At 42.5% G+C, this 25,735-nt stretch overlaps 1 protein-coding gene across 1 annotated transcript in view; it reads right to left on the bottom strand.

Moving 5' to 3' along the window:
* mrps15 (mitochondrial ribosomal protein S15) overlaps positions 1-24,542 on the bottom strand; it is a 40,893-nt gene extending 16,351 nt beyond the window's left edge. The window contains exons 1-5 of the mRNA XM_087976952.1: positions 24,440-24,542; positions 23,441-23,494; positions 15,256-15,331; positions 12,391-12,439; positions 10,398-10,482 (exon numbers count right to left, since the gene is read on the bottom strand). Of these exons, the coding sequence (XP_087833078.1) occupies positions 10,398-10,482; positions 12,391-12,439; positions 15,256-15,331; positions 23,441-23,494; positions 24,440-24,527 (352 nt within the window). The 5' untranslated portion in view covers positions 24,528-24,542. The remainder of the gene's footprint in view (positions 1-10,397; positions 10,483-12,390; positions 12,440-15,255; positions 15,332-23,440; positions 23,495-24,439) is intronic.
* Positions 24,543-25,735: the final 1,193 nt, after the last annotated feature.

Raw genomic sequence — 25,735 nt, 5'->3', positions numbered from 1 at the left:
ATTAACTTTTCTTTTTCTCCATTGATTCTGCCAGGTGATCTGAGTTTCTTCAAAAATTTCTGTTTTGGTTAAGAATAAGTGATTCTTTGAGAAAGATAATTATATGATCTACACAAAATGCCTTCAGAGTGAAGGAGTTGGAAATGGATCATGCCTTTCATCTGGAGCTCAGTTTCTGTTAGCACATTGGGGTAAACACTTGCTTAATGGAAGAATAGCAAAATGTTCCAAAGATCTTCACAGGAGCAATTATCATATAACATTTGGAACTGAACTATAAAAGAAGGTATTACGGGTCAGTCGCCAAAACCTTGACTGAAGAATCAAAATTTGAAAAGCAGTTTAAAGGAGGATAGTGAGACTGTGAGAAATCAAGAAACCCTAATTTTGGAATACAGAGCATGTGAGAGTTTTAAAGTGCAATTCAGAGTTCAGGGAGTTGGACATAAAGACATCAACAGTGGAGCAATGGAATTCAGGAGCACCCAGCAATCTGCGAGACCAATGCAGAGATCTTAGAGGGTTGTAAGCACATGAACAATGTTTGAATATAGACACGTTAACACTTGTGTGAGAACCTGAATATGCGTGAGTGTTCATATATCTGACTGCATACTTCTGTATCTGTAGATATTGTTACGACACAGGGATGTAAGCCAGACTAAATCAGACTTGCTGACTGTAGATTCACAATACAGTAAAGTTAAATACTTGACAACCCTCAAAATTGCTCAACTGTTCCTAACTGGTCTTTACAAATAACCAGTCTTGGACATCGAGTTTATAACTTAAACAATAATGTAACTTTAGCAGAACACAAGGCAATCTAATTAACATCTACAATCTAAGCCTGATTATTCCCCCTCTCCACTGACAGACAGACATAGTTAAGAGATAAACATGTAAAAAAAAGAATTTAAGTTGCCAGTTCAATAACCATTTCAACTATATTTCAACCGTGCATTCATGAAATCCAATGGGTTGTATTACAGGCACATATGATTGTATCTTACTTGAATTCAAAAGTCACCAGTCAATGCAAATCATTTCTGCAGATCTCTGGAGACTTTTCCTTATAGACTAGGGTTCTTTGTCAGGGCTATCAACGAGTCAGTAACAATATTAACTAGAGAGTGGAAAACCAAAAGAAAAACCTCAGTCCTGCACCTTCCAAAGCAACAGTGCTTTCTCCCCAGACAAAACCAGTTCACCCATTAATTTCTTCTTTTAAAAAGCACTGTGTGAGATTGGCTGGCCTGCATCTGTCCTTGCTTGACTGACTAAGTCAACATCGAACTAGCTGCCACTCCTCAGGAGTATATCAACATCTCAGTGCCAAATACCAAAATGGTATTCTTATAGCAGTAATTGATCTGCTTTATATTTTTAGGCCAGTCCCCAGCAGCAAACATCAGTCTTTTGTGAAGTTGTGGATAGTGTGGAAGGCTGTTGTCGGTTGCAGCGGGACATCGACAAGATGCAGAGAATTGGTAGATAGAGTTCAACCTGGAAAAGTGTGATGTGATTCATTTTGAAAGATCAAGTTTGAATGCAGATGAAAGCACTGGTTAGACCACGCTTGGAATATTGTGTTTAGTTCTGGTTGCCTCATTATAGGAAGGATATGGAAGCTTTGGAGAGTGTCGTCAACAATATGCACAGGAGTAAGGATGTCAACATGTGCCTGGTTATGAAAGTGAGAGAGAGTCTGAGACTGTATCTGACAGTGAGTGCCACCATGCATGTATTTGTTTGTGTGTATTTGATAGCTACTGTAGTGTGAATTGTTGTAATGCCACCAGGATTGGATCTCTCAAGGCAGCAATTCAATCTGTGGCCAGTGAGGTGACTTGGATGGTCACAGTCAAAATATTGAGCTGTTCCACTGTGGACCATAGAACATTACAGTGCAATAGAGCCCCTTCAGCCTTCGATGGTGCGCCGACCTGTGAAACCAATCCGAAGCCCATCTAACCTACACTATTCCATTCTCATCCATATGTCTATCTAAGGACCATTTAAATGCCCATGAAGTTGGCGAGTCTACTACTGTCGCAGGCAGTGTGTTCCACGCCCCTACTACTGAGTAAAGAGACTACCTCTGGACATCAATCCTATATCTATCGCCCCTCAATTTAAATTTTTGCCCCCTCGTGCCAGTCATCACTATCAGAGGAAAACGGCTCTCACCGTTCAACCTATCTAACCCTCTGATTATCTTTATATAGCTTAATTAAGCCACCTCTCAACCACTTTCTCTCTGATGAAAACAGCCTCAAGTCCGTACAGCCGCAACGTGACCTCATGGCTCCAAAACTCAATCCCTGTACCAATAAAAGCTAACACACCGGATGCCTTCTTAACAACTCTATCAACCTCGGTGGCAACTTTCAGGAATGTAAGTGCATGGATTTCCACTCTCTCCACATCTCTCCACTCATCTACACTGCGAAGAATCTTTTCATTAGCCCAGTACTCTGTTTTCCTGTTGCACCTTCCAAAGAGAATCAACTTACTCATTTCTGCATTAAACTCTATTTTCCACCTCTCAGCCCAGATCTGGAACTTATCTATGTCCCTCTGTAATCTGCAACATCCTTCGACACTCTCACAACTCCACCGACCTTAGTGTCACCTGCAAATTTACTAATCTATCCATCTATGCTCTCATCCAGGTTTTTATAAACATGACAAATAGCAGTGGCCCCAAAACAGATCCTCGTGGTACACCACTAGTAACTGATCTCAGAGTGAACCACCACCCTATGTCTTCTTTCAGCTAATTTCTGATCCAAACCACCAAATCACCCTCAATCCCACACCTCTATTAATTATCATTCTTTTATTACACTTAATCTGCATGTTTTACACTTTATACTGTCCTTTGTATGATCATGTAGTTTGTGCTGTCCATGTAGTATCTTGGTCCTGGAGGAATGCTATCTTGTAGAAATGACAAATAAAATCTACTCTCTCTCAAAATCTACTCTATCTGTATTTTCAGCAACAGCCTACTGTGGGTGGGGTACCTTATCAAACGCTTTACTGAAATCCATATACACTACATCAACCGCTTTAGCCTCATTCATCTGTTTGGTCACTCTCTCAAAGAACTCAATAAGGTTTGCGAGACACTACCTACCCTTCACAAAACCATGTTGACTATCCCGAATCAACTTATTCCTTTCTGGATAATTATAAATCCTCTCTCTTATAACCTTTTCCAACACTTTATCCACAACCACAACCAGATGCTAACTACATCTTCTCTGAGGAGAAAGTGAGGACTGCAGAGGCCAGAGTGTGTTGCTGGAAAAGCACAGCAGGTGAGGCAACATTCGAGGAGCAGGAGAATCGACGTTTCAGGCATAAGCCCTTCATCAGTTTTTTTCCTGATGAAGGACTATTGCCCGAAACATTGATTCTTCTGCTCCTTGGTTGCTGCCTGACCTGCTGTGCTTTTCCAGCACCACACTTGCAACTACATCTTCCCTGAGCCATCCTCAAGTGGCTCAGAGTTGTCCAGAATTTCTGAGAAAGGTACTTCATTCCAGTTAGTTACCAGGTTGCAGTTGGTGATGTTTGCAGTCAACTAAAATTTCAGACAAATCCACGGGCTTTGACTTTGGTGAATGTTAGCTTTGTTAACTGTCAGCTGGTGATATCCCCGAGGAGAAGGTTTTGAGTTTCTTTTGGCCCTTCACATCTGTTAAAGGCATGATAAGCAGCAGCATGCATGAGTGGATACCCGCATGAACTGGTCTGAATGTCCATAGGTGTTGAGAGGGTATTGAGCCACACATGAGAACTTGAATGTGTCAGGAGGAACGCGTGCATGTATGTCAGTGCATTTGTTTCGGTATGAGTGGTGCCCTTAACAAACTTAGTAACGGGACAAATGACTGCATTTGTTTAAGATTAAATTAGATTAAATTCCCTACAATGCGGAAACAGGCCCTTCAGCCCAATCGGTCCACACCGACCCTCTGAAGAGTAATCCACCCTGACCCATTTCCCCTGACTAATGCACCTAGCACTATGGGCAATTTAGCATGGCCAATTCACCTAACCTGCACATCTTTGGACTGTGGGAGGAAATCAGAGCACCCGGAGGAAACCCACGCAGACACGGGGAGAATGTGCAAACTTCACACAGACATTCACCCGAGGCTGGATTGAACCTGAGACCCCTGGTGCTGTGAGACAGCAATGCTAACCACTGAGCCACCGTGCCATCCCACGGTGTGTGCATACATTTCGCCATTGCAACACACATGCTTTTGTCATAGTTGCTAAGACATAAAACAATTTTCACAAAGCAATTTCAAACTAAATTTGACAGAGCTTAACAGGAGACCAAAGTGGTAGGTTTTAAAGATCAAGTTAAGAGTTGATATAGAATCATGAAGACTCAGGGAATTTCAGTGCTTAAGAGTCCATCAACCAAAGGCACATTCATCAGCAGTACAGACATTAAAATCTGGGATGCAGCAGATATTAGAATTGCAGGAAAACAAATACCCAAGGATTGTGTATTGGAGGAGATTAGAGATATACGAGACAGCTGAGGCAAGCATGGATGAATTTGAAAATAACGTCAACTATCTGCTTAGTGATTTTTTTCCCCCGTGCAGTACTGTTCAATTGCCTTCCTAAGCAATTGACTTTATGTTGTGTATTTGAGTATGCACTTTCCACTTCAGAGAACAGACGCAAACACAATTTAGACACCATCAAAAATAATCTCATGTTATAGAACAATTGCTGTTCAGTCGAAGTCCTTAACAAGGTTTTGTTAGATTATAGTAAAAAATACTATCAATTTTCACTATTTTACTTGTGAAAGACATGCTTGGACAAAAAAAAAGTTTTTAAAAAATGGACAAATACAAACCTAAAATGACTACTCCGATCACCTGACCACATTGAGCCAAGCCCACGAATCCATCAACAAAGATCAACTTTGAGTTGAAATTAACATTGTTTCAAAGGGCACTAAAACACTGTACCTTTCAGCCAATTCACACCTTTGAGATGAAAGGTTATCTGAGAAACAATGAACAGATATAGTGACATGCAAATCATTCTTTATCAGTAGCTGCTCCTAAGCAACAGGGAGACACAAACAAAAATGGATTTGTGAACAAGAACTGGACAAGTCCCTCTCATGCTTGTGCGTGAGTGCTTGCTTGCACATGCGCTCTCTCTGTGTGAAGCTCAGAAAAAATAGCAATGAGAACCCTGGGACATCTGCAGCAATGCGATTATGGAAAACATAAGACAGTTAAACAGCAGGAGTAAAATTTCACTCTTGGGTTAGAAAAGAAGGGAGCCATTACACTTTCTCGCCCGATGGCAAAAGGGTGGAGATCAAAACGGAATTGATTACTGGTTATAATGATCATCGGGCAAAGACCTAGAGTGGATGAGGACAGCATCCTACTATTGCTCTTTAATTCTGCATGGATATGTCTGTTGGTGAAATGGTGTACCGATGGCTACTCAATTATTTATAGACAATTTGGAGAAAGCCTTCTGGAAACCTTGTCACATTCAACTTTTCCACGGACAATGTAGGAGAGAAATTGACAAAATGAAACAGTTCCAGTCAGCTACAGCAATGAATGAGCAATACCTTGACCACGCAAAACGCTTAGTGCTGTTGACTGAAGAAGTAATTATAAAATATGTAAGTAAGAACATCCTAAATAGTGAGGAGCTTATCAAGGCCTTAGAATAAACTTTCATTTCTATTCTGCTCTCAATGAAGCTGCATTATCAAGAGACACAGATGCCCAGTTTTTATTAACAATACCATGTGTATAATGTTAGATGAGGAGATTAAGCTAATTTAATGGAAGCAGCAGGGTTAGAAGTTAAATTTAAACTTGCGCTGCTCTTCAATTCAGTCTCATTGTAATCTTATTAATTATGACTTGCGAGTTAAGCTGAAACCTGACACCATATAGGCATTTAGGTAGGCTGAGTTCAGACTATTGGGAAAGATTATTGCAAAACAGCAAATGAAAAGGCCAAAGTAGAAATAATGTAGTCATGTTAAAATGCTTTGCTTGAAATCAATTTGAAGTTTGCATTTTTCTTTAACTCATACATATCAAAATGATATATTTCTTATATTGACACTCTTATCTGTGATAATGTACAAGTATTTTAGATCAGTATTTGCTGTGGAAAAGGACATGGAAGACATAGGATGTAGGGAAATAGATGATGACATCTTGAAAAATGTCCATATTACAGAGGAGGAAATGCTGGATGTCTTGAAACGCATAAAAGTGGATAAATCCCCAGGACCTGATCAGGTGTACCCTAGAACTCTGTGGGAAGCTAGGGAAGGGATTGCTGGGCCTCTTACTGAGATATTTGCATCATCAATAGTCACAGGTGAGGTGCCGGAAGTCTGGAGGTTGGCTAATGTGATGCCACTGTTTACGAAGGGTGATAAGGACAAGCCAGGAAACTACAGACCAGTGAGCCTGATGAGGTGGTGGGCAAGTGGGAATCCTGAAGGACAGGATGCACATGTATTTGGAAAGGCAAGGACTGATGAGGGATAGTCAACATCGCTTTGTGTGTGGGAAATCATGTCTCGCAAACTTGATTGGAATTTTCTGAAGAAGTAACAAAGAGGATTGTAGAGGGCAGAGCAGTAGATGTGATCTCTACGGACTTCAGTAAAACATTCGACAAGGTTCTCCATGGGAGACTGATTAAATCTCATGGAATACAGGGAGAACTGGCTATTTGGATACAGAATTGGCTCAAAGGTAGCAGACAGAGGGTGGTGGTGGAGGGTTGTTTTTCAGACTGGAGGCCTGTGACCAGTGGAGCACCACAAGGATCGGTGCCGGGTCCACTACTTTTCATCATTTATATGAATGATTTGGATGTGAGCATAAGAGCTACAGTTAGCAATTTTGCAGATGACACCAAAATTGGAGGTCTAATGGACAGCGAAGAAGGTTACTTCAGATTACTACAGGATCTTGATCAGGTGGGCCAATGGGCTGAGAAGTGGCAGATGGAGTTTAATTTAGATAAATGCGAGGTGCTGCATTTTGGGAAAACAAATCTTAGCAGGACTTATACACTTAACGGAAAGGTCTTAGGGAGTGTTGCTAAATAGAGACACCTTGAAGTGCAGGTTCAGAACTCCTTGAAAGTGGAGTTGCAGGTAGATAGGATAGTGAAGAAGGTATTTGGTATGCTTTCCTTTATTGGTCAGAGTATTGAGTACAGGTGGGAGGTCATATTATGGCTGTACAGGACATTGGTTAGGCCACTGTTGGAATATTGCATGAAATTCTGGTCTCCTTCCTATCGGAAAGATGTTGTGAAACCTGAAAGGGTTCAGAAAAGATTTACAAGGATGTTGCCAGTGTTGGAGGATTTCAGCTCGAGGGAAAGGCTGAATAGGCTGGGGCTGTTTTCCCTGGAGTGTCGGAGGCTGAGGGGTGCCCTCAAAGAGGTTTACAAAATCATGACAGGCATGGATAGGATAAATAACCAAAGTCTTTTCCCTGGGGTCGGGGAGTCCAGAACTAGAGGGCATAGGGTAGAGGGGAAAGATTTAAAAGAGACCCAAGGGGCAACATTTTCACGCAGCGGGTGGTACACCTATGGAATGAGCTGCCAGAGGAAGTAGTGGAGGCTGGACATTTAAGAGGCATTTGGTATATGAATAGGAAGGGTTTGGATGGATATGGGCCAGGTGCTGGCAGGTGGTACTAGATTGGGTTGGAATATCTGGTCGGCATGGACGGGCTGGACCAAAGGGTCTGTTTCCGTGCTGTACATCTCTATGACTCTAGTTCAAAGAATGAGTTAAAGCAATTGTTCAATTTTTCTAATTAACCTGAGGATTTGCTGAGTTTTGGGCTTTTGCAATAACAAGGAAATTAAACTGTCTTTCAGGAATCCAGGATTAATCAACAATGGAAGGATCAAAGCTTGTTGACAAAAACAATGAAACTTACTGATGAAGGTGGGAGGGTATCTAAATTCTAAACATGTTCCTGTAAACAGAGTCGATGCTACAGATTGAGGAGGTATTGAAAGATTCGAATGGTGTTAGGTAGTGAATGGATTATCGCCTAGCAATGATGAACAATGTCCATCTGAAGATACGTGCGATATGGAGGAGAACTTGGGATGATGATGTTTCTGTGGAATAGATGCCCTTGTCCTCCTAAGTGTTTGAGGTATTGGATTTAAGAAACCTTGGCATGTTTTGACAGTACATCACATCTAAAGTCTGTTTTATCAATGCAACAGCAAGAAATCAAGAGATGACTATTACTACACAATCTTTGACAGTGCATAGAGGTGATTTATCAGATATTGGTGAAAAGAGAGACGTGCTGAAGCTTTTCATCTCGGACTCAAAAACACAAAAATACCAAATTTCAAATAATTTTACAAAAGGGTGTTGATTGGTTAGCAAGTTGACTCAGATTGATCAAGAAATGTCATGGAGATAGAGACTAAGAAAAACAGGTCCCCAAAGATGTCAGGTTATCAAAAAAAACGACAAAACTGATCATATTCCTTTTGTTTACAGAGAATGGGTCCTTGTCTATGAAACACAAGTGTAAATCAGCTTAATGACAAGTTCAACTTCTATTACATTGATTGATGATGTAGCTTTTAGCTCATTCAAGGTTGTTCAGGAAGGGCTGCCAAATACAGAACTGCGTCTAATAATAGATGCTCCAGTGGGCTAATGGAGTACATCTGTACTCTGCCTATTATCAACAATCAAAAGAACATGCTGTTGATTTGTTAGGGTGTATAGCCTACTTACCTAGAACTGCACCAGAATGTTAATTCATAGATGCGGCTGGACTTTAAAGACAACATGGTCTATGGTCAAACCACATCTCATGAACTGTGCCCAAGAAAAAGGTCCAGGAGTGAGCAGCAAAAATGATTCAAAGTTTAAAGCAGATAATTTGAATGGCTCAAACATTGGGAGGTCACGTTGCGGCTGTACAGGACATTGGTTAGGCCACTGTTGGAATATTGCGTGCAACTCTGCCTCCTTCCTATCGGAAAGATGTTGTGAAACTTGAAAGGGTTCAGAAAAGATTTACAAGGATGTTACCAGGGTTGGAGGATTTGAGCTATAGGGAGAGGCTGAACAAGCTGGGCTGTTTTCCCTGGAGTGTCGGAGGCTGAGGGGTGACCTTATAGAGGTTTACAAAATTATGAGGGGCATGAATAGGATAAATAGGCAAAGTCTTTTCCCTGGGGTCGGGGAGTCCAGACCTAGAGGGCATAGGCTTAGGGCGAGAGGGGAAAGATATAAAAGAGACCTAAGGGGCAACTTTTTCATGCAAAGGGTGGTCGGTGTATGGAATGAGCTGCCAGAGGAAGTGGTGGAGGCTGGTACAATTGCAACATTTAAGAGGCATTTGGATGGTTTGGAGGGATATGGGCCGGGTGCTGGCAGGTGAGACTAGATTGGGTTGGGATATCTGGTTGGCATGGTTGGACCTAAGGGTATGTTTCCATGCTGTACATCTCTATGACTCTACTTCCAGCTTTTTTTTTAAAAAGATTCCCTACAGTGTGGAAACAGGCCCTTCAGCCGAACTCGTCCACACCGACCCTCCGAAGAGTAACCCTTCCAGACCCATTCCCCCTAACTAATGCACCTAACTCCATGGATAATTTAGCATGACTAATTCATCCTAACCTGCACATGTTTGGACTGTGGGAGGAAACCCACGCAGACATGGGGAGAATGTGCAAACTCCACACAGACAATCGCCCGAGGCTGGAATCGAACCTGGGTCCCTGGTGCTGTGAGGCAACAGTGCTAACCACTGAGCCACCGTGCAACACAGACTCAGGGGTTTCCCAGAAGAGGTCTAAAAACTAAATGGCTGTGTAATATTGCTATAGATTACAGTTTTACAGATTTCAGTTGCAGGAATATGCATTTAAGCTGTGTTAAAATTAACCTGAAGAAGGGCTTATGCCCGAAACGTTGATTCTCCTGTTCCCTGGATGCTGCCTGACCTGCTGCGCTGTTCCAGCAACACATTTTCAGCAGTTAAAATTAACTTGGTATTGTCTCTTCAGAGAGAAGAGTCTTTGAAATGCGTACATCTTCAGGAGAGAGCTGGAGGTGAATTGAGTCTCGACTACAGCAGAGATCACATCGTCTGAAGTTTAGAGTACTAATGGAAAACACTACTCCATGTGATCTCTGGGACTGGTTTGGTTTGATAAGTCTTTTGCCACTTGCCAATTATGCTATGAAACATCAAGTTATAAAAATATAAACTCAGATGCTTAAACCAGTATATAAAAAGAGCACATTTAACTGAACACAACCTGTAGGGGATTGCATAATGGAAATGCATACTCACTTTGGACTTCTGTAGAGCCAACGTCACTGGGACTCCTCTGCACCTTCTCCATCAGCTGGCTTGTTTTCAGTTTCAGCTTCTCTTTCTGGAGTGAGTAATTCAGCATGTCAGTTCAATATCAACATCGCAAGGTCAATCACTAGTTAACAGCATGAGGAATTTCCTTTTTCCAGTCTGGATTTATATTCTAGAATAGTTACAGAGGAGGGATGTTTGGAACAGGGACAAAAGCAATGGCTTCAGGCCTAATATTTAATCTGACTTCATCACCCGTCTTCTTAAAAACACCCTGATCTCTCATTTCACAGATGCTTGAATCCCTCTAGTTGGGTTCCAATCATGCGATAGCACAGACATGGCTCTTCAGAGTCAAACAAAGGACTTCCACTCTTCATCCTTCATGTTCGGTCTGCAGCCTATGACATGGCTGACTACATCGCCCATCATTTATTCATAGCATTCATAAAATCCCTTCAGTGTGGAAGCACGGTATTTGGCCCGTCAAGTCCAGACTGACTCTTCGAAGGTACACCCAGATACACCCTAATATCCTATCCTGATACACCTACATTTTCCATGGCCAATCCACCTAACCGGCACATCGTTGGACTGGTGGAAGAAACGGAGCATCTGGAGGAAACCCGCTAAGACATGGGGAGAATGTGCAAAGTCCACACAGACAGTCACTCATGGCTGGAATCAAACCCGGGTCCCTGGCGCTCTGAGGCAGCAACGCTATCCACTGAGCCATGCTTCTCCAGTCATCCAGCTGGGTGAGACTAATCTCATCTGGTTCCATTCTTAACTGAGCTAATTATAGTCAGAGTAACACTTCCAAAGGCTTCTTTTCCCACTCGCACATATTTATTTCTCTGGCACACATCGCCAGGAGTCTCTCCTTTGTCCCCATCTGGTCCCCTCTTCCATATGCTGACCTTGATATCATCTCAAAGCATAGCACTGTTCAACTCAGTTGTACTTCACCACTCCTCACTCTTTCATTGTTGTAAAATCATACAACTTCTTATTCAAAGTAGGGGACCTAGATGACCAGAAATTTTCTCTATTTAAATAGAGATGAGTTCAGTCTCTACTGCAAACTCTGTTCCGTAGCAAATTACTCCGATCTTCTCCCTGCAAAGTCTGCGAGTAAAGCAGATTATTCAACAGCTAGGTGCCACATTGGACCACAAGACGCTTTCCCACCTCATCATGTAGACTCCCTATTTGCATTGCCGTAACAATCCCCAATTTTGCCCTTACTTCAATCTCTTTGCTTCGGAAACTCTCACATGTGCCTTTGCTACCTCAAGATTGGATTATCCCAGTGCTTCCCTAACTGACCTCCAAATCCTGCCTTCGGTAAGCTTGAGGCCATCAGAAACCATGCCCTAATTTGCAAAAGTTCAGTTGAACCACACAGCAGCCCTGTCAAACAGCGTCTAAAACTTTAAAATTCTCATCAGATCTCTCCATGGCCTCACAATATCTCTGCAATACCTTCCAGTCCCACAACCATCCACAATATCTAGGGTACTCTAACTCTGTCTTTTTGAAATTTTATCCTTCACCACTGATGGCTGTGGCTTCAGCTGCCGAGGTTCTAAGCTCTTCAATTTGTTGTCTAAACCTCTCCAACTTTCTCTCTCTCTCTCTCAGTCTTCTCTTGTGGGGCTCTTCAAAATAAACTTTACTGACCAAGCCTTCAGCCATCTGCCCTCAGTACCATGTTATATGGCACAGTTATCAAAGTTTGTAACAACTGTAAAACACCATGGGATACTTTATTATATTAAAAGCACTATAGAAATATAAGTCATTTCAGCCTCATCAGAAGATCTGCCTTTGGTTAAGGCTCAAGCGGTGGATTGAAAATGGAGATTATCAATGCAGCAATAAAATAAGGTCATTACAATATGAGAAAAAGACAAACGGGAAAGCATGGGCTCCACACTACTTCAATAAAATCTAATCTGAAAAGGGAATGACTTACATGAGATGCCATTTCCAGTGAGAGCAGCTTTCGAACCACATCATTGGTCCTGCAGAATAATTAGATTCACAATTCAAATATACAGGAGAACAGTCTCGCGTAGGACATGCAGAAATGGGGAAGCATTCAATGGCATTTGCAACTCATTTGCTGAAACTGTTTGCACCATTATGCAATAGGAAATGGACATTTTGGTTTGGTGCATGATAAATGGCAGGCAAAGACTGTCTCCAATGGGAAGGAGAACCTAATCATCATCCCTTTGAACTCATCACTGTCAACTTAGATGGCACTGAGCTATCACGAACATTGGGCAGCTGGCATTCTCCCTTCATAATCTTGCTGATCACAGTGAATCGATTCTTTTAAAAGTTGTTTGTAGATATGAGAACGGGTGCTGGTGTTGGCACCAGCAGCACCAGGATGGCAACATCCCTATTACCTGAGTCACGAAGGGCCAAACATACAGTATTGTAGGGTAATAATGAGTCATTGAGTTTTTCTGACAAAATATTAATTTTTAACATGAACTTTACTGATGGGCTGAAGTGGTTCGACTGGGACATCACATCCATCCTAGGTCAAGCCAAACAGAGACATGCATGAGAATTCCTTGAAGCACAGCATTCCAACTGGAACTCTCTCAACAAACACATCGAGTTAGACCCCATCTACCACCCCCTGAGAAAAAGAACAGGCAATGTTATCACCACAGGAAATGACATCACCAACCCAAAGAAATCCAAACGTATAAATAGAAAGCAGGAATTATCAAGTGCTTCATCCGGACGCTCATTGAAGAAACATCTGGAATTGAACCTTCCAGGTCAGCGAGCAAACCTAAATCATTTAATGTGTAATTCTTGATATCCTTCAGAATAGAAACCTACTGATATGTCATGAAAACTTCCAGAGCACCTCACCATCTATAATCTTTTGAGGTAGAAAGTTTCAGATCTCAACCACTGTGAGAGGATAAATTGTTTACTGACTTTACCCATGCTATAAGTTTAAGCTTGTGTTTAGATTTCCCACCAGACAGAATACATTGTGTTGAATTCATCATTCTGAACTGAAAATGTGTTGCTGGAAAAGCGCAGCAGGTCAGGCAGCATCCAAGGAACAGGAGAATCGAAGTTTCGGGCATAACATGGATTCTCCTGTTCCTTGGATGCTGCCTGACCTGCTGCGCTTTTCCAGCAACACATTTTCAGCTCTGATCTCCAGCATCTGCAGCCCTCACTTCATCATTCTGAACACCAGTCAGATTAGAGTCATGAGATGTACAGCACGGAAACAGACCCGTCGGTCCAACCCATCCATGCCGACCAGATATCCCAACCCAATCTAGTCCCACCTGCCAGCACCCGGCCCATATCAATCCAAACCCTTCCTATTCATATACATTTCCAGATGCCTCTTATATGTTGCAATTGTACCAGCCTCCACCACTTCCTCTGGCAGCTCATTCCATACCACCCGCTGTGTGAAAAGGTTGCCCCTTAGGTCTCTTTTATATCTTTCCCCTCTCACCCTAAACATTTACCCTCTAGTTCTGGACTCCCCAACCCCAGGGAAAAGACTTTGTCAATTTATCCTATCCATGCCCCTCGTGATTTTGTAAACCTCTATAACGTCATCACTCAGCCTCCGACGCTCCAGGGGAAACAGCCCTAGCTTGTTCAGCCACTCCCTGATTATCCCTTAGTCTTCTGTACAAAGTCACTAGTTGAAAGTGCAGAGGTTTGGCAGAAGTTGATTGGCTCTGGCCACCAAATCTCAATAGGCAGCAATGAGAGATAGAAGTACACATGCTGAAACCCAGCAGCTACCACCACAGCTTTAATAGATTAGATTAGATTAGATAGATTATAGATAGATTACTTACAGTGTGGAAACAGGCCCTTCGGCCCTACAAGTCCACACCGACCCGCAACCCACACATACCCACTCCCCTAACACTACGGCCAATTCACCTAACCTGCACATCTTTGGAATGTGGGAGGAAACCAGAGCACCCTGAGGAAACCCACGCAGACACGGGGAGAACGTGCAAACTCCACACAGTCGCCTGAGGCAGGAATTGAACCCGGGTCTCTGGCGCTGTGAGGCAGCAGTGCTAACCACTGTGCCACCGTGCCGCCCACAATTGGTTGAAGAAATCCGCCCCAACCCTGACATAGTGTCTTCAGTACAGTGGTAGGACCAATTGCATATTCAAGACATTCAATCCCACAATTAGATACATTCAAGACCAATGGCTTAACTAAAGTCTTCATATCATGGGATGGGAAACTGACTTCCCATTAGTTATTGAATTTAGGAGCTTAGTATCATATAATCATAGAACCTCTACAGTGCAGAAAGAGATTATTCGGCCCATCGTGTCTGCATCAACCCGTCAAAGACCATTCCACGCACCCCATCCCTATAACCCACATGGAATTTGTAGCATGGCTAACCCACCTAACCTGCACATCCAGGGAGACTACGAGGCAATTTTCTTTTTCCCTAGCCAATCCACCTAACTCGTAAATCTATGGACTGTGGGAGGAAACCCATGCAGACACAAGGAGGACATGCAAACTCCACACAGTCATACAGAGTCCCAGGTATTTTGAGGCAGCACTTCTAATCACTGTGCTAATGTGCTATCCCCAGATGGGTGTTCAACCCATAACCCATGGCTTAAAAAACTTATGCCTTTTCCATTAGGCCACAGAGTCCTAGTATCCTGACTCCACACACCAATGCCGCACCAAAATGGCCCCCCACCTCCACTTCCAGAGTATGAGTTCAGCAGAAAAGTATGGTGCTCCAGCATTTGAATGCAACACCTGTCATCAGGAAACTCAGTGTACATACGTATTCATTATCTCCAGGTCTTTGTAATCCTTCTTCAGCATGGTTGATGACAGGTCATCCAGCTGGCTAGGAAATTCTGCAAGGAGGGGAAAACATATTAAAATATGATAGCATTTGGACTTTATAAAACATAGGACATCCTGCCCAGCCTATCTCTACCCACATCATTAAGAGCCACTCACTAGCCTGCATTTCCCACAGAGGCCTGCAAACATTTCTCTCTTCTGGCTTTTGATAGTTACGATTGAATTGACTTCCATTATCCTTTTGGGCAGTACATCCAGGTTTTTCCCAATCTAAATCTTTGATCCTTGTTAGAGCTCCACTCACTGGCTGTGCTCTGATAGTGCACCCACATGTCCATTAATATTTTGAAACACTCAAACGAGTGTCTTACTCAAATTTGCACATCATTTGTTGACGTTAGACCATACCTCTATTAGCAAAACCATACTGGCATGGAAGAGAGATCAGGACATAGCTACCATATCAAATTGCCAAACTGCGATGTTCTTTGCTAAGGGAGTTATGGAGCAGACTGCTGTTCTTGATTAGCTGCCCAAGGAATCTGACATCATTTAGAGTGATTTGACTGTTCTGAAAGTAACCAGTCACCATACACACTGAATAATTAAGTAATGCATTTTGTAATTTGTCCACCATTTATGTCAACCCTAAATCATTTTTATCTTTTATCCGTGTTGCTGCATTCACTACTAGATCAGATTGAACAACATTCCCCTGTATCCAGGACCAGTGTTAGTCATCTCCAGCAATGAGCCTTGCGTCATTCCAACTGTTGGGGAAAATCTGTAGTTCGAGGGATATGGTTAATTGAGAGAGCTACTGGGCAAATGACTTGGAACCTTGAATTTTTGAGGAAACTCATGAGGCTGTTGTTACAGTTATCATTTGCCTCTTGCGCCCAGCACAAGGCCAAACTACTTGGGCTCACATTTCCCCCATTAATTTTATGATCATTGGTTCAAGCTGTTAACATTTCAGTATTTTTCTTCCAATGCCCCATTGTAGCACCCAGCTGTCATCCTTGTGTCAGATTGTGACATACAGTCAATACAGTGATAGAGTCACACAGCACAGGAACAGACCCTTCGCTTCAGCAAGTCCATGCCAAACATAATCCCAAACTAAACTAGTTTCACCTATCTGCTCCTGGCCCTCATCTCTTTAAACCTTTCCTATTCATGTATCCATCCAAACGTTTTCTACACATTGTAATTGTACCTGCAACCACCACTTCCTCAGGGGATTCATTCCACAGGCGAACCACCTTCTGTGCAAAACATTTGCCTCATGACTTTTTTAAATCTCTGTCCTCGTACCTTAAAAATGTGTGCCCTAGTCTCGAAATTCCTTGTCCTGAGGAAAAGACCACTACCATCAACTCTATCTACACCTCTTATTGTTTTACAATTTCTATCAGGTCACCTCTACAACCTCCTACACTCCAGTGTTGAAAAAAAGTCCCATCTGTTTCTGTGCTGTACATCTCCATGACTATCCAGCCTTTCTTTATAACTCAAACCTTCCATACCCAGGAACATCGTGGTAAATCTCTTAAACCCTCTCAGCTTGATAATATCCTTCCTATAACTGGGCAACCAGAACTGGACACAGAAGAGGCCTCACCAATGTTTTGTACAACCTCAACATAACACCCCAATTCCTATACTCAAAGGACTGAGCAATGAAGGCAAGCATGCCAAATGCCTTTTTAACCATCCTATCTATCTGTGATGCAAACTTTAAAGAATTATGTACCTGCACCCTTCAGTCCCTCTATTCTACAACACTATGCAAGGCCCTAACGTTAATTGTATAAGCCCTATCGTTGTTTGTTGTACTAAAATGCAATAGCTTGCACTTATCCAGATTGAATGCCATCTGCCATTTTTCAGCCCATTGACCTATTTGATTAAGATCCTTTTTTAATCTTAGAAAATCTTCCTCACTGTCTACTATGCCACCAATTTTAGTGTCACCCACAAATGTACTAACCTTGCCTTCCATATTCTCATCCAAATAATTTATATAAATGTCAAACAAGAGAGGACCCAGAACCAATCCAGCCTTATGGAACACTGCTGATCACAGATCTCCAGTCCACCATCACTCTGTCTCCTGCCATTAAACCAATTATATATCTAGTTGGCAAGCTCACCCTGAATCCCATGTGACCTAACTTTATTAATTAGAACCTCACTATCTTTATTCACCCATTATTCCTTAATCATACTCATCTTACCCTTCACTTCCAAGCCGAAGAGTGTAGTGTTGGAAAAGCCCAGCCAATCAGGCAGCATCTGAGGAGAGGAGAGTCGATGTTTCAGCACAAGCCCTTCATCCAATTCCTGATGAAGGGTTTATGCTCGAAACGTTGACTCTCCTGCTTCTCGGATGCTGCCTGATTGGCTGTGCTTTTCCACAGCATTACACTCTGACTCTGATCTCTAGCATCTGCTGTCCTCACTTTCTCCTTACCTTTCACTCTAATAGGAACAAAATACCTCTGAACGCTTGTCATCACACTCTTGAATGCCTCCTTTGACCTGTGAACAGCCTATTCTAATCAACTTTTGAAAGTTCTTGTCTCTTACCATTAAAAACTGCCTTACTCCAATTAAAGACTTCAACATTTATGGAAGGCTTATCCTTTTCCATAACTATTTTGAAATTATGAATTATGACCCAAAGTGTTCCCCCACTTTTACTTCAGTCACCTGCTCTGTCTTAAGCCCAAATGAAGGTCTAGTTTTGCTCCTTCCATAGGAAGAGCATCCACGTGTTGATAAAGAAAATTTTCTTGAACACATTTGACAAAGTCTTCACCATCCAAACCTTTAACACTATGGTAGTCCCAGTCAATGTCTGGAAAATTGAAATCCCCCATTATTACAACCTTATAATGCTTACATATATCAGAGATCTCCCTACATATTTGTTTCTCAATTTCTCTCTTGCGATTGGGGGCCTTTAGTACAATCCCATCAAAGTGATCTTTCCTTGTTTGTAATTTCTACCCATACAATTTTCATTGGATGATTTTTCAGCACTATCTTCCCTAGTTACACCAGTAATATAATTATGGGTGGCACGGTGGCACAGTGGTTAGCACTGCTGCCTCACAGCGCCAGAAACCTAGGTTCAATTCCCGGCTCAGGCAACTGTCTGTGTGGAGTTTGCACATTCTCCCCGTGTCTGCATGGGTTTCCTCCGGGTGCTCCGGTTTCCTCCCACAGTCCAAAAAATGTGCAGGTTAGGTGAATTGGCCATGCTAAATTGCCCGTAGTGTGAGGTGAAGGGGTAAATGTAGGGGAATGGGTCTGGGTGGGTTGCTCTTCGGTGGGTCAGTGTGGACTTGTTGGGCCGAAGGGCCCGTTTCCAAACTGTAAGGAATCCAATTCCTTAATGAAAATACCACCCCCTCTTTTCTTCCCTCCTTTTATATTCTTCCTAGAGCACTTGAAACCCAGAACACTGAGCTGCCAGTCTTGTCCGTCTCTCGGCCAAGTTTCTATAATAGTTGTAATGGCCCAATCCCATGTTCTTAAACATGCCCCAAATTCATCAACCTTACCTGTTTAGACTTCTTGCATCAAAATAAATGCAGTTTAGTTCTTCAGAGTTACTACAACTCTGACACTCTCGTCTTTTTTTTCTAATTGACATGCTTTCACATTAAGAACCTTACCCATCAATCCTTCCAATTTTACTGCTACTTAGAATTCCTCCACTCACCTTCTCTATCAGTATAAACACTCCCTTAATAGAATGATAAATCTCCTTGCTAAGATATTGGTCTCTTTCCAGTTTAGGTTAGACCCATCCTTTTTGAACAGGTCATTTGGGATAGAAGAGACCATTCCAGTTGTCCAAAAACCTGAATCTCTGAACGAAGGCTCAGTGGTTAACACTGCTGCCTCACAGCACCACGGACCCAGGTTCAATTCCAGCCTTGGGCGACTGTCTATGTGGAGGTTGCACATTCTCCTTGTGTCTGCGTAGGTTTCCTCTGGGTGCTCTGGTTTCTCCCACAGTCCAAAGATGTGCAGGTCAAGTGAACTGGCCATGCTAAATTGCCCATAGTGTTATTCAGAGGGAAATGGGTATGGGTGGGTTACTCTTCGAAGGGTCGGTGTGGACTTGTTGGGCCGAAGGGCCTGCTCCACACTGTAGGGAACCTAATCTCAATACACCAGCTCTCCAGCCATTGGTTTAGCTCCTTTACCTCTTGTTGCTTCGCTCGTTTGAGTCTGGCATTGGAGGAAACCAGAAATTACTACTTTTAAAGGTTTTATTTTTTAACTTTCTACTTAACCTCTTAAATTCTCTCTGTTCTGCCTTAATTTTTTTCCCTAAAAATGTCATTCCTACCAATGTGTACAATAATTTCATGCTTCGCAATCTCACCTTTAACAACATGCTTGAAATGTTTAGAATTGTCCTTAATCCTAGCACCAGGAAAGCAACAAACCACCCTAAACATATGCTCACTGCCAAGAATCTCCTGTCTATGCCCTGGCAGGACAGTCACTTATAACAATAATTCTATTAAATCTTGTCAAATGCTGTCTAACATAAGAATTGTTCCAAGTGTCCAACAACTAACTGGCCCTTCCATTTTCCTGAGAGACTATCCCCTTTGACAGTTCCAAAAACTGAATATCTATTTGATAGAGGAATAGCCAGAGACTTTTGAACTACCTTCTTACTTTTCCTGACAGTCATCCATTTGTCTGACTGATCCTACTGAGTAATAAGTTTTCTAAATCTACTAGCCATCTCTGTACCTTATATATGGCCTTAATAACATTAAGCCTAAAAAGAAATTTCAATCATATCTTATATATAAAATAAACCACCTTTCATTACTTATAGAAAATAATATTCAAATGGAAAAAAATTTAAAATATAATTTCAAACATGTAAAACTTAGATAAGATCAGCCGCTTAACTGATTAACTGAATAAAAATGATTCCACTTCAATAAGTTCCTCAAAGGAAACAAAACTTCTCCAGAGCTGACCATATGTAGGACACTCTGGAAGAAAAACACAACTCCTTATTTTAAAAGAAAAGCATAATATTAAAAAAAACCTTCTAAAACATATAGACTTTCTAAATTTCTGAATTAAGAATAAAAGAAACCTCAGCCATTCACTGTAGACTCTCAAAAAGTTTATTTTTAAAGAAGTCCACTTAAAAAAAATCCCAGTTACTTTTGTTTGGTTCTTTTGGATTTTTTTGAATATTCATAAAACAATAAAGAAAAAAAGTCTTATATTAGTAAACTATATTTACCATAATAACTGCAAAAAAACCTATAATAAATCTTTAACTAAGCCTGCAATTGCAGGAGCAGCAGCTACCTTGGCCCTTTCTGAATATGATGGCCCATTTCTGAACATGATGGCCCATTTCCAGAGAGTGTCATCACTGACTTTCAGTCTTGGTTCAAGGTAGGTTGTGCAGACTTAAGACAGGTTATAACAACTTATCTCCAAGTTCTTGCTGTGGCACTTTATTTTCTCATACTTTATGAATGGTTGACACTCAAATATGGGCAAGGCATTCATTGGGATCCTCACATCTCTGACAGAATTTTATCATACGAGGCCAGCCCTGTGTAAGGGTCAACCTTGTGGGGTTCATAGAAAGGAAGACAGGAGCAGAAGTAGGCTATTCGGCCTCTCAAGCTGCTCCAATATTAATTATGATCATAGCTGATCATTGAGCTCAATATCCTAATACCACTCTTCCTCATACCTCTTGATTGTCTGCTTGAAAACGCAAGCTTTGGCCTCAACCACTTTCTGTAGGTGGATTCCAGACTCACCATCCTTTGCATGAAGAAATTTCTTGTCATCTCAATCATCAAAAGTTTACCCCTTATCCTTAAACTGTGACCTCTGGTTCTAGGCTGCCCCACCATTAGAAACATTTTTCTTGAATAGAATCTGTCTGTCTTGTTAGAATTTTATGGGTTTCTATGATATCTTCCCCCCCCCCCCCATTCTTCTAAACTTCAGTGAACACAGTGCTAGCCGACTCAATCTCTCCTCATACATCAATCCTGTCACCCCAGGAATCAATTTGGTACACCTTCGCTGCACTCCCTCTATGACAAGAACATCATTCCTCAGAAAAGTAGGCCAAAACCACACATTCCAGGCGTAGCCTCACTAATGCCTTGCATAAATGCAGCAAGACATCCTTTTCCCATATTTGAATTCTCAAATACATAACTGTTGCCCTTCTTTACTGCCTGCTACACCTGGGTCTCAAATTTCAGCGACTGGTGCACGAGGGACACCTAGGGTCCCGCTAAGCATTCCGCGCTCTCGATTTAAACAATAATCTGCCTTCCTACTTCTGCTATCAATGTAGACACCCTCACATTTATCTACATTGTACTGCATCAGCCATACATTTGCCCACTCAGCCTGACTAAACCACACTGCAACATCCCTGCATCGTCCTCACAGCTCACCCTTTCATACAGGCTGCATCAGCAGGAAACTGTTAACTAGGTGTGATGATTTTACGTTGTATGCAGATTTTATCCAGGTATTTGAGACCTTATCGCCTTTAGAGTACAATATGCCTATACCCTGGTTTTTGAGCTTTAACCATTTTGTAAATTCCCACTCTCGCTACACAGTGTGATTGCTTATCAGAATGAATGGACCCTGTTTAATGTTTCTCTCCACCTTGGTGTCCAAGTCATTAAACAGTGCTGACATCCACAAAGGCCAAAGATGAATACTTGATTCTTCTCTCTCCCAGGACGATGGATGAGTTGACCCTTTCCAGAGAGCACACCTATAGATCCCAGGCAATACTATCAGTGAGAATGGTTTATCTCCCCTCTCCTTGTTGATTGGAATGATCTTAGTTTTGTTTCTTCCACCACATGGTAACGTTTAAATCTGAGACCAGAGTTATGAAGTCTCTGGGGACACACACACTATGTTGAGTTTTAATAAGTAGTTTGTAACCAATGGAGTCAAAGGCCTTCACAAGATCGACAAAAGTAGCTGCTAGGTTCTTTCAGTTTGTTTCATAGTGATATTTTTGAGGACTGTGATAATTTTTATGCACCCAGGAGTAGCTGCAAGGAAACCCTTTTGCCAAGAATTGATTTTGATTGTCTCGTGCAGTCACTTCACCATAATCTTTGTGAACAATTTGAGCAGTATTGGACTTAATGTGATGGCCATCAGTTGTCAATGTCTTTCAGACGATTTGGCTCCTTTTAATAGAGACAGGCATTGGATTTGATTTCAGCCAGAGAGAAAAATTGGGTTAGGTGTGAGATCCAACGTGGATGTCCTCAACATCTCCCAAGCTCCTGTTGGCTGGACTGGCTGTATTTTTCATATCAATCCTCTTGATAGTTACATTTACTTCCAAATCCTTCTCACTTTTCACTAGTCAAATGCCAAGTGCTCAGGGACACCCCAAATATCCATAAATTATTTGGACTGAGTGTTGGTCATTAATATCCCTACATTTTAGCTAGTGGTTCAGTTACCCTTTTTGGACATTTGGAGCCCATGTCAGCGGAGCAGACATCCCTCAGTAGCTCAACTTCTAGGAAATCATGAACAAGATTGTGCAGTGCTATTGCTTGGGCCTTCAACTGGGTGTTCTGTAACCATCTGCACTTGTCTGTGGCTCGCTTAGCTACTTCATTTCCAAGGCATTGGCTTTTTTAAATTGAATTGCATGACATCCTCTAAACTACTGTGGCAGTTCATAAAGATTAGTTTCTTCCTTTGATTTTTCATCATCTCTGGTTTGGATGTGGCTTTCAAGACTGAGATGCTCCTTGCATGCCTGACCCATTCATGCTGCCAAAGCCAATCTTTACTACATGCATAGGTGCCTGTGTGTTTGGAAAGGATGAAATGGTATTTACAGTGTAATGGTAACGTGTTAGCACTGGGGGTCCATTTTCTCCTTTGAGTACAGCCCATTCAGAAATTTCTCACACAACTAAAGCTTTAAGATATCCATTAGTTTACAACAGTCTGCAACCGTTGATCTCTCTGATAATTGAACTAATACAGAAACAGGGTGTCAATGTGTTGCTGCAAAAATTATACAGCAAGAGCAGATTCCCTCTCAGTATCTGTACTATCCACTGATGTTTGTTACATACCTTGGGTTTTCTTTGAAAGACTGGCATAATTGTTCACGGCTACCGAACTGGCACCTGTAGGAAGACAGCCAACATTCAACAATGGCCACGAAATGGGTTAGACACTATCTTGTCGCATCATAGAGGAGTAAACTTGTACTATGATATTTTCTAAACTGGATCTGGAGAGTTGGGTTATGAGCACTGCAAAAATACTCTAACTGAAGTGCACTCAGGCATCTTTCGTATCTCAAATTAGCAGTTGGCTGGTTTGCAATGCAGACAGATGCCAAAACACAGGTTCAATTCCCACAATTATCACAAAGAAGTCTCCTTCACAACCTCTCCCCTCACCTGAGGTGTGGTGACCTCAACTTCAAACACCAGCAGTCACCTCTATCTAAAGACAGGGCAGCTCTGTGACCCTGCAGCACTATGGTTAGTTTAATATTAGACAGTTCAGGAAGATTAGCTTTACATAATGCATTCCCCCCCACCCCTCCACCAGCTACATATTCCTGGGATCGTCATACCTCTGAACCATCTCCTGACATTCCTCCCCATTCTCATGCTGCCTTTGCCTGTTCCCCGGGCATTCTCAACACTGCCCACTCTACCCCCACCCCCCCTCCCCTGTTTACCCCCCACTGCCCTCCTGCTCCCTCCAACCCTGGTGAATAAACTGTCACCCTCTTCAGAAAGGTGAACACTCCCCTACTCCTCACCGTCACCCTGTGGCCCCTGTACCAGCAGCACCCCCCAAACCTCGCCATGCTCCCTGCTCCCCATTACAGGGCACCGTGCCCCTTCTCCCCGGTAACCCCTGCTCCTCATCTGATTCCCAGGCCCGTTACCCCTCTTTCTCTCCCCCCCCCTCCCGGCTCTATCCGCCCCTCACCCTCCGCCTCGTCCCCGCCATTGCCCCTTGCTCATCCCTTGACCCCATTCCGTCCCCTCCCGGGACCTGACCGTCCGCTCAGACTGCCCGGAGTGAAGATACCCGGGGCTCCGTGCACTCACCTCCCCCCCGGTCCTCCCGGGTGAACGGGGCCCATCCTCCGGGTCTCAGGAACCGGCAAACCACCCGCCGCAGCATCACCGTCGTCATCAACAACGCGACCGCCACGTCATGACAGAGCGACCAGGGCCGATCAGGTCCATAGCAACAAGGACATCCCATAGTAACAGCAACAAGGACCCATAGCAACAAGGACATCCCATAGTAACAGCAACAAGGACATCCCATAGTAACAGCAACAAGGACCCATAGCAACAAGGACATCCCATAGTAACAGCAACAAGGACATCCCATAGTAACAGCAACAAGGACCCATAGCAACAAGGACATCCCATAGTAACAGCAACAAGGACCCATAGCAACAAGGACATCCCATAGTAACAGCAACAAGGACATCCCATAGTAACAGCAACAAGGACCCATAGCAACAAGGACATCCCATAGTAACAGCAACAAGGACCCATAGCAACAAGGACATCCCATAGTAACAGCAACAAGGACCCATAGCAACATGGACATCCCATAGTAACAGCAACAAGGACATCCCATAGTAACAGCAACAAGGACCCATAGCAACAAGGACATCCCATAGTGGGATTCCTGATTTAGGGCTTTTTCCTGAAACGTTGATCTTCCTGCTCCTCGGATGCTGCCTGACCTGCTGTGCTTTTCCAGCACCACTCTGATCTAAACTCTGGTTTCCAGCATCTGCAGACCTCACTTTTGTCCATCCCACAGTAACAGCAATCTCTTCAAACCCCTCAAATCTATACCTTCACCCTGTCGCGGGGCGATAGGTCAGACACTCATTTTTCTTTTTCCTACTCTCGTTTCAGTTTCAATGGACCTTCAACTTCACCAATAACTTTTACTTGGTAGAGCTGTTTTGTACTTTTTTTTTATTATTCAACAGCTGAATTCATGACAGTGTTAAGTTTAGATCAAAGTGACATTAAGGCAAGTCTTCTTTCTTGTAGCATTTCACGGCAGTCCTTTTGACTGGGATGAGCCTTGTTGGCTGTGAGGGGATGATGGTGTTACAGCCTCATTTTTCAACAAATCCCTAATATTTTCGGCAGCTGAATTGAGTTCAATTTTCACTTATTTAAAAATCACATGGGGAATCCAAGATGGCGGCGACCCAGCAAGTCTGAGTCTATAGTACTTCTCCCAAGACTTGGGTAAAGTGGGTCACGCACCCCCACCACACTCCCCAAATCATTCATAATAGCTGTTTAATTTAATTAGTTGGTTAGTATTACATTTAAACAATCTAATATTTAGTAAAAATGACCAAA

The sequence above is a fragment of the Chiloscyllium plagiosum genome, unplaced genomic scaffold (genome assembly GCF_037043375.1).
Source record: "Chiloscyllium plagiosum isolate Xiang-an unplaced genomic scaffold, Cpla_swu_hap1 HiC_scaffold_30, whole genome shotgun sequence".
Taxonomy (NCBI): Eukaryota; Metazoa; Chordata; class Chondrichthyes; order Orectolobiformes; family Hemiscylliidae; genus Chiloscyllium; species Chiloscyllium plagiosum.
The sequence above is the reverse complement of the archived record's forward strand: the minus strand, read 5'-3'. Positions and strand labels throughout refer to the sequence as shown.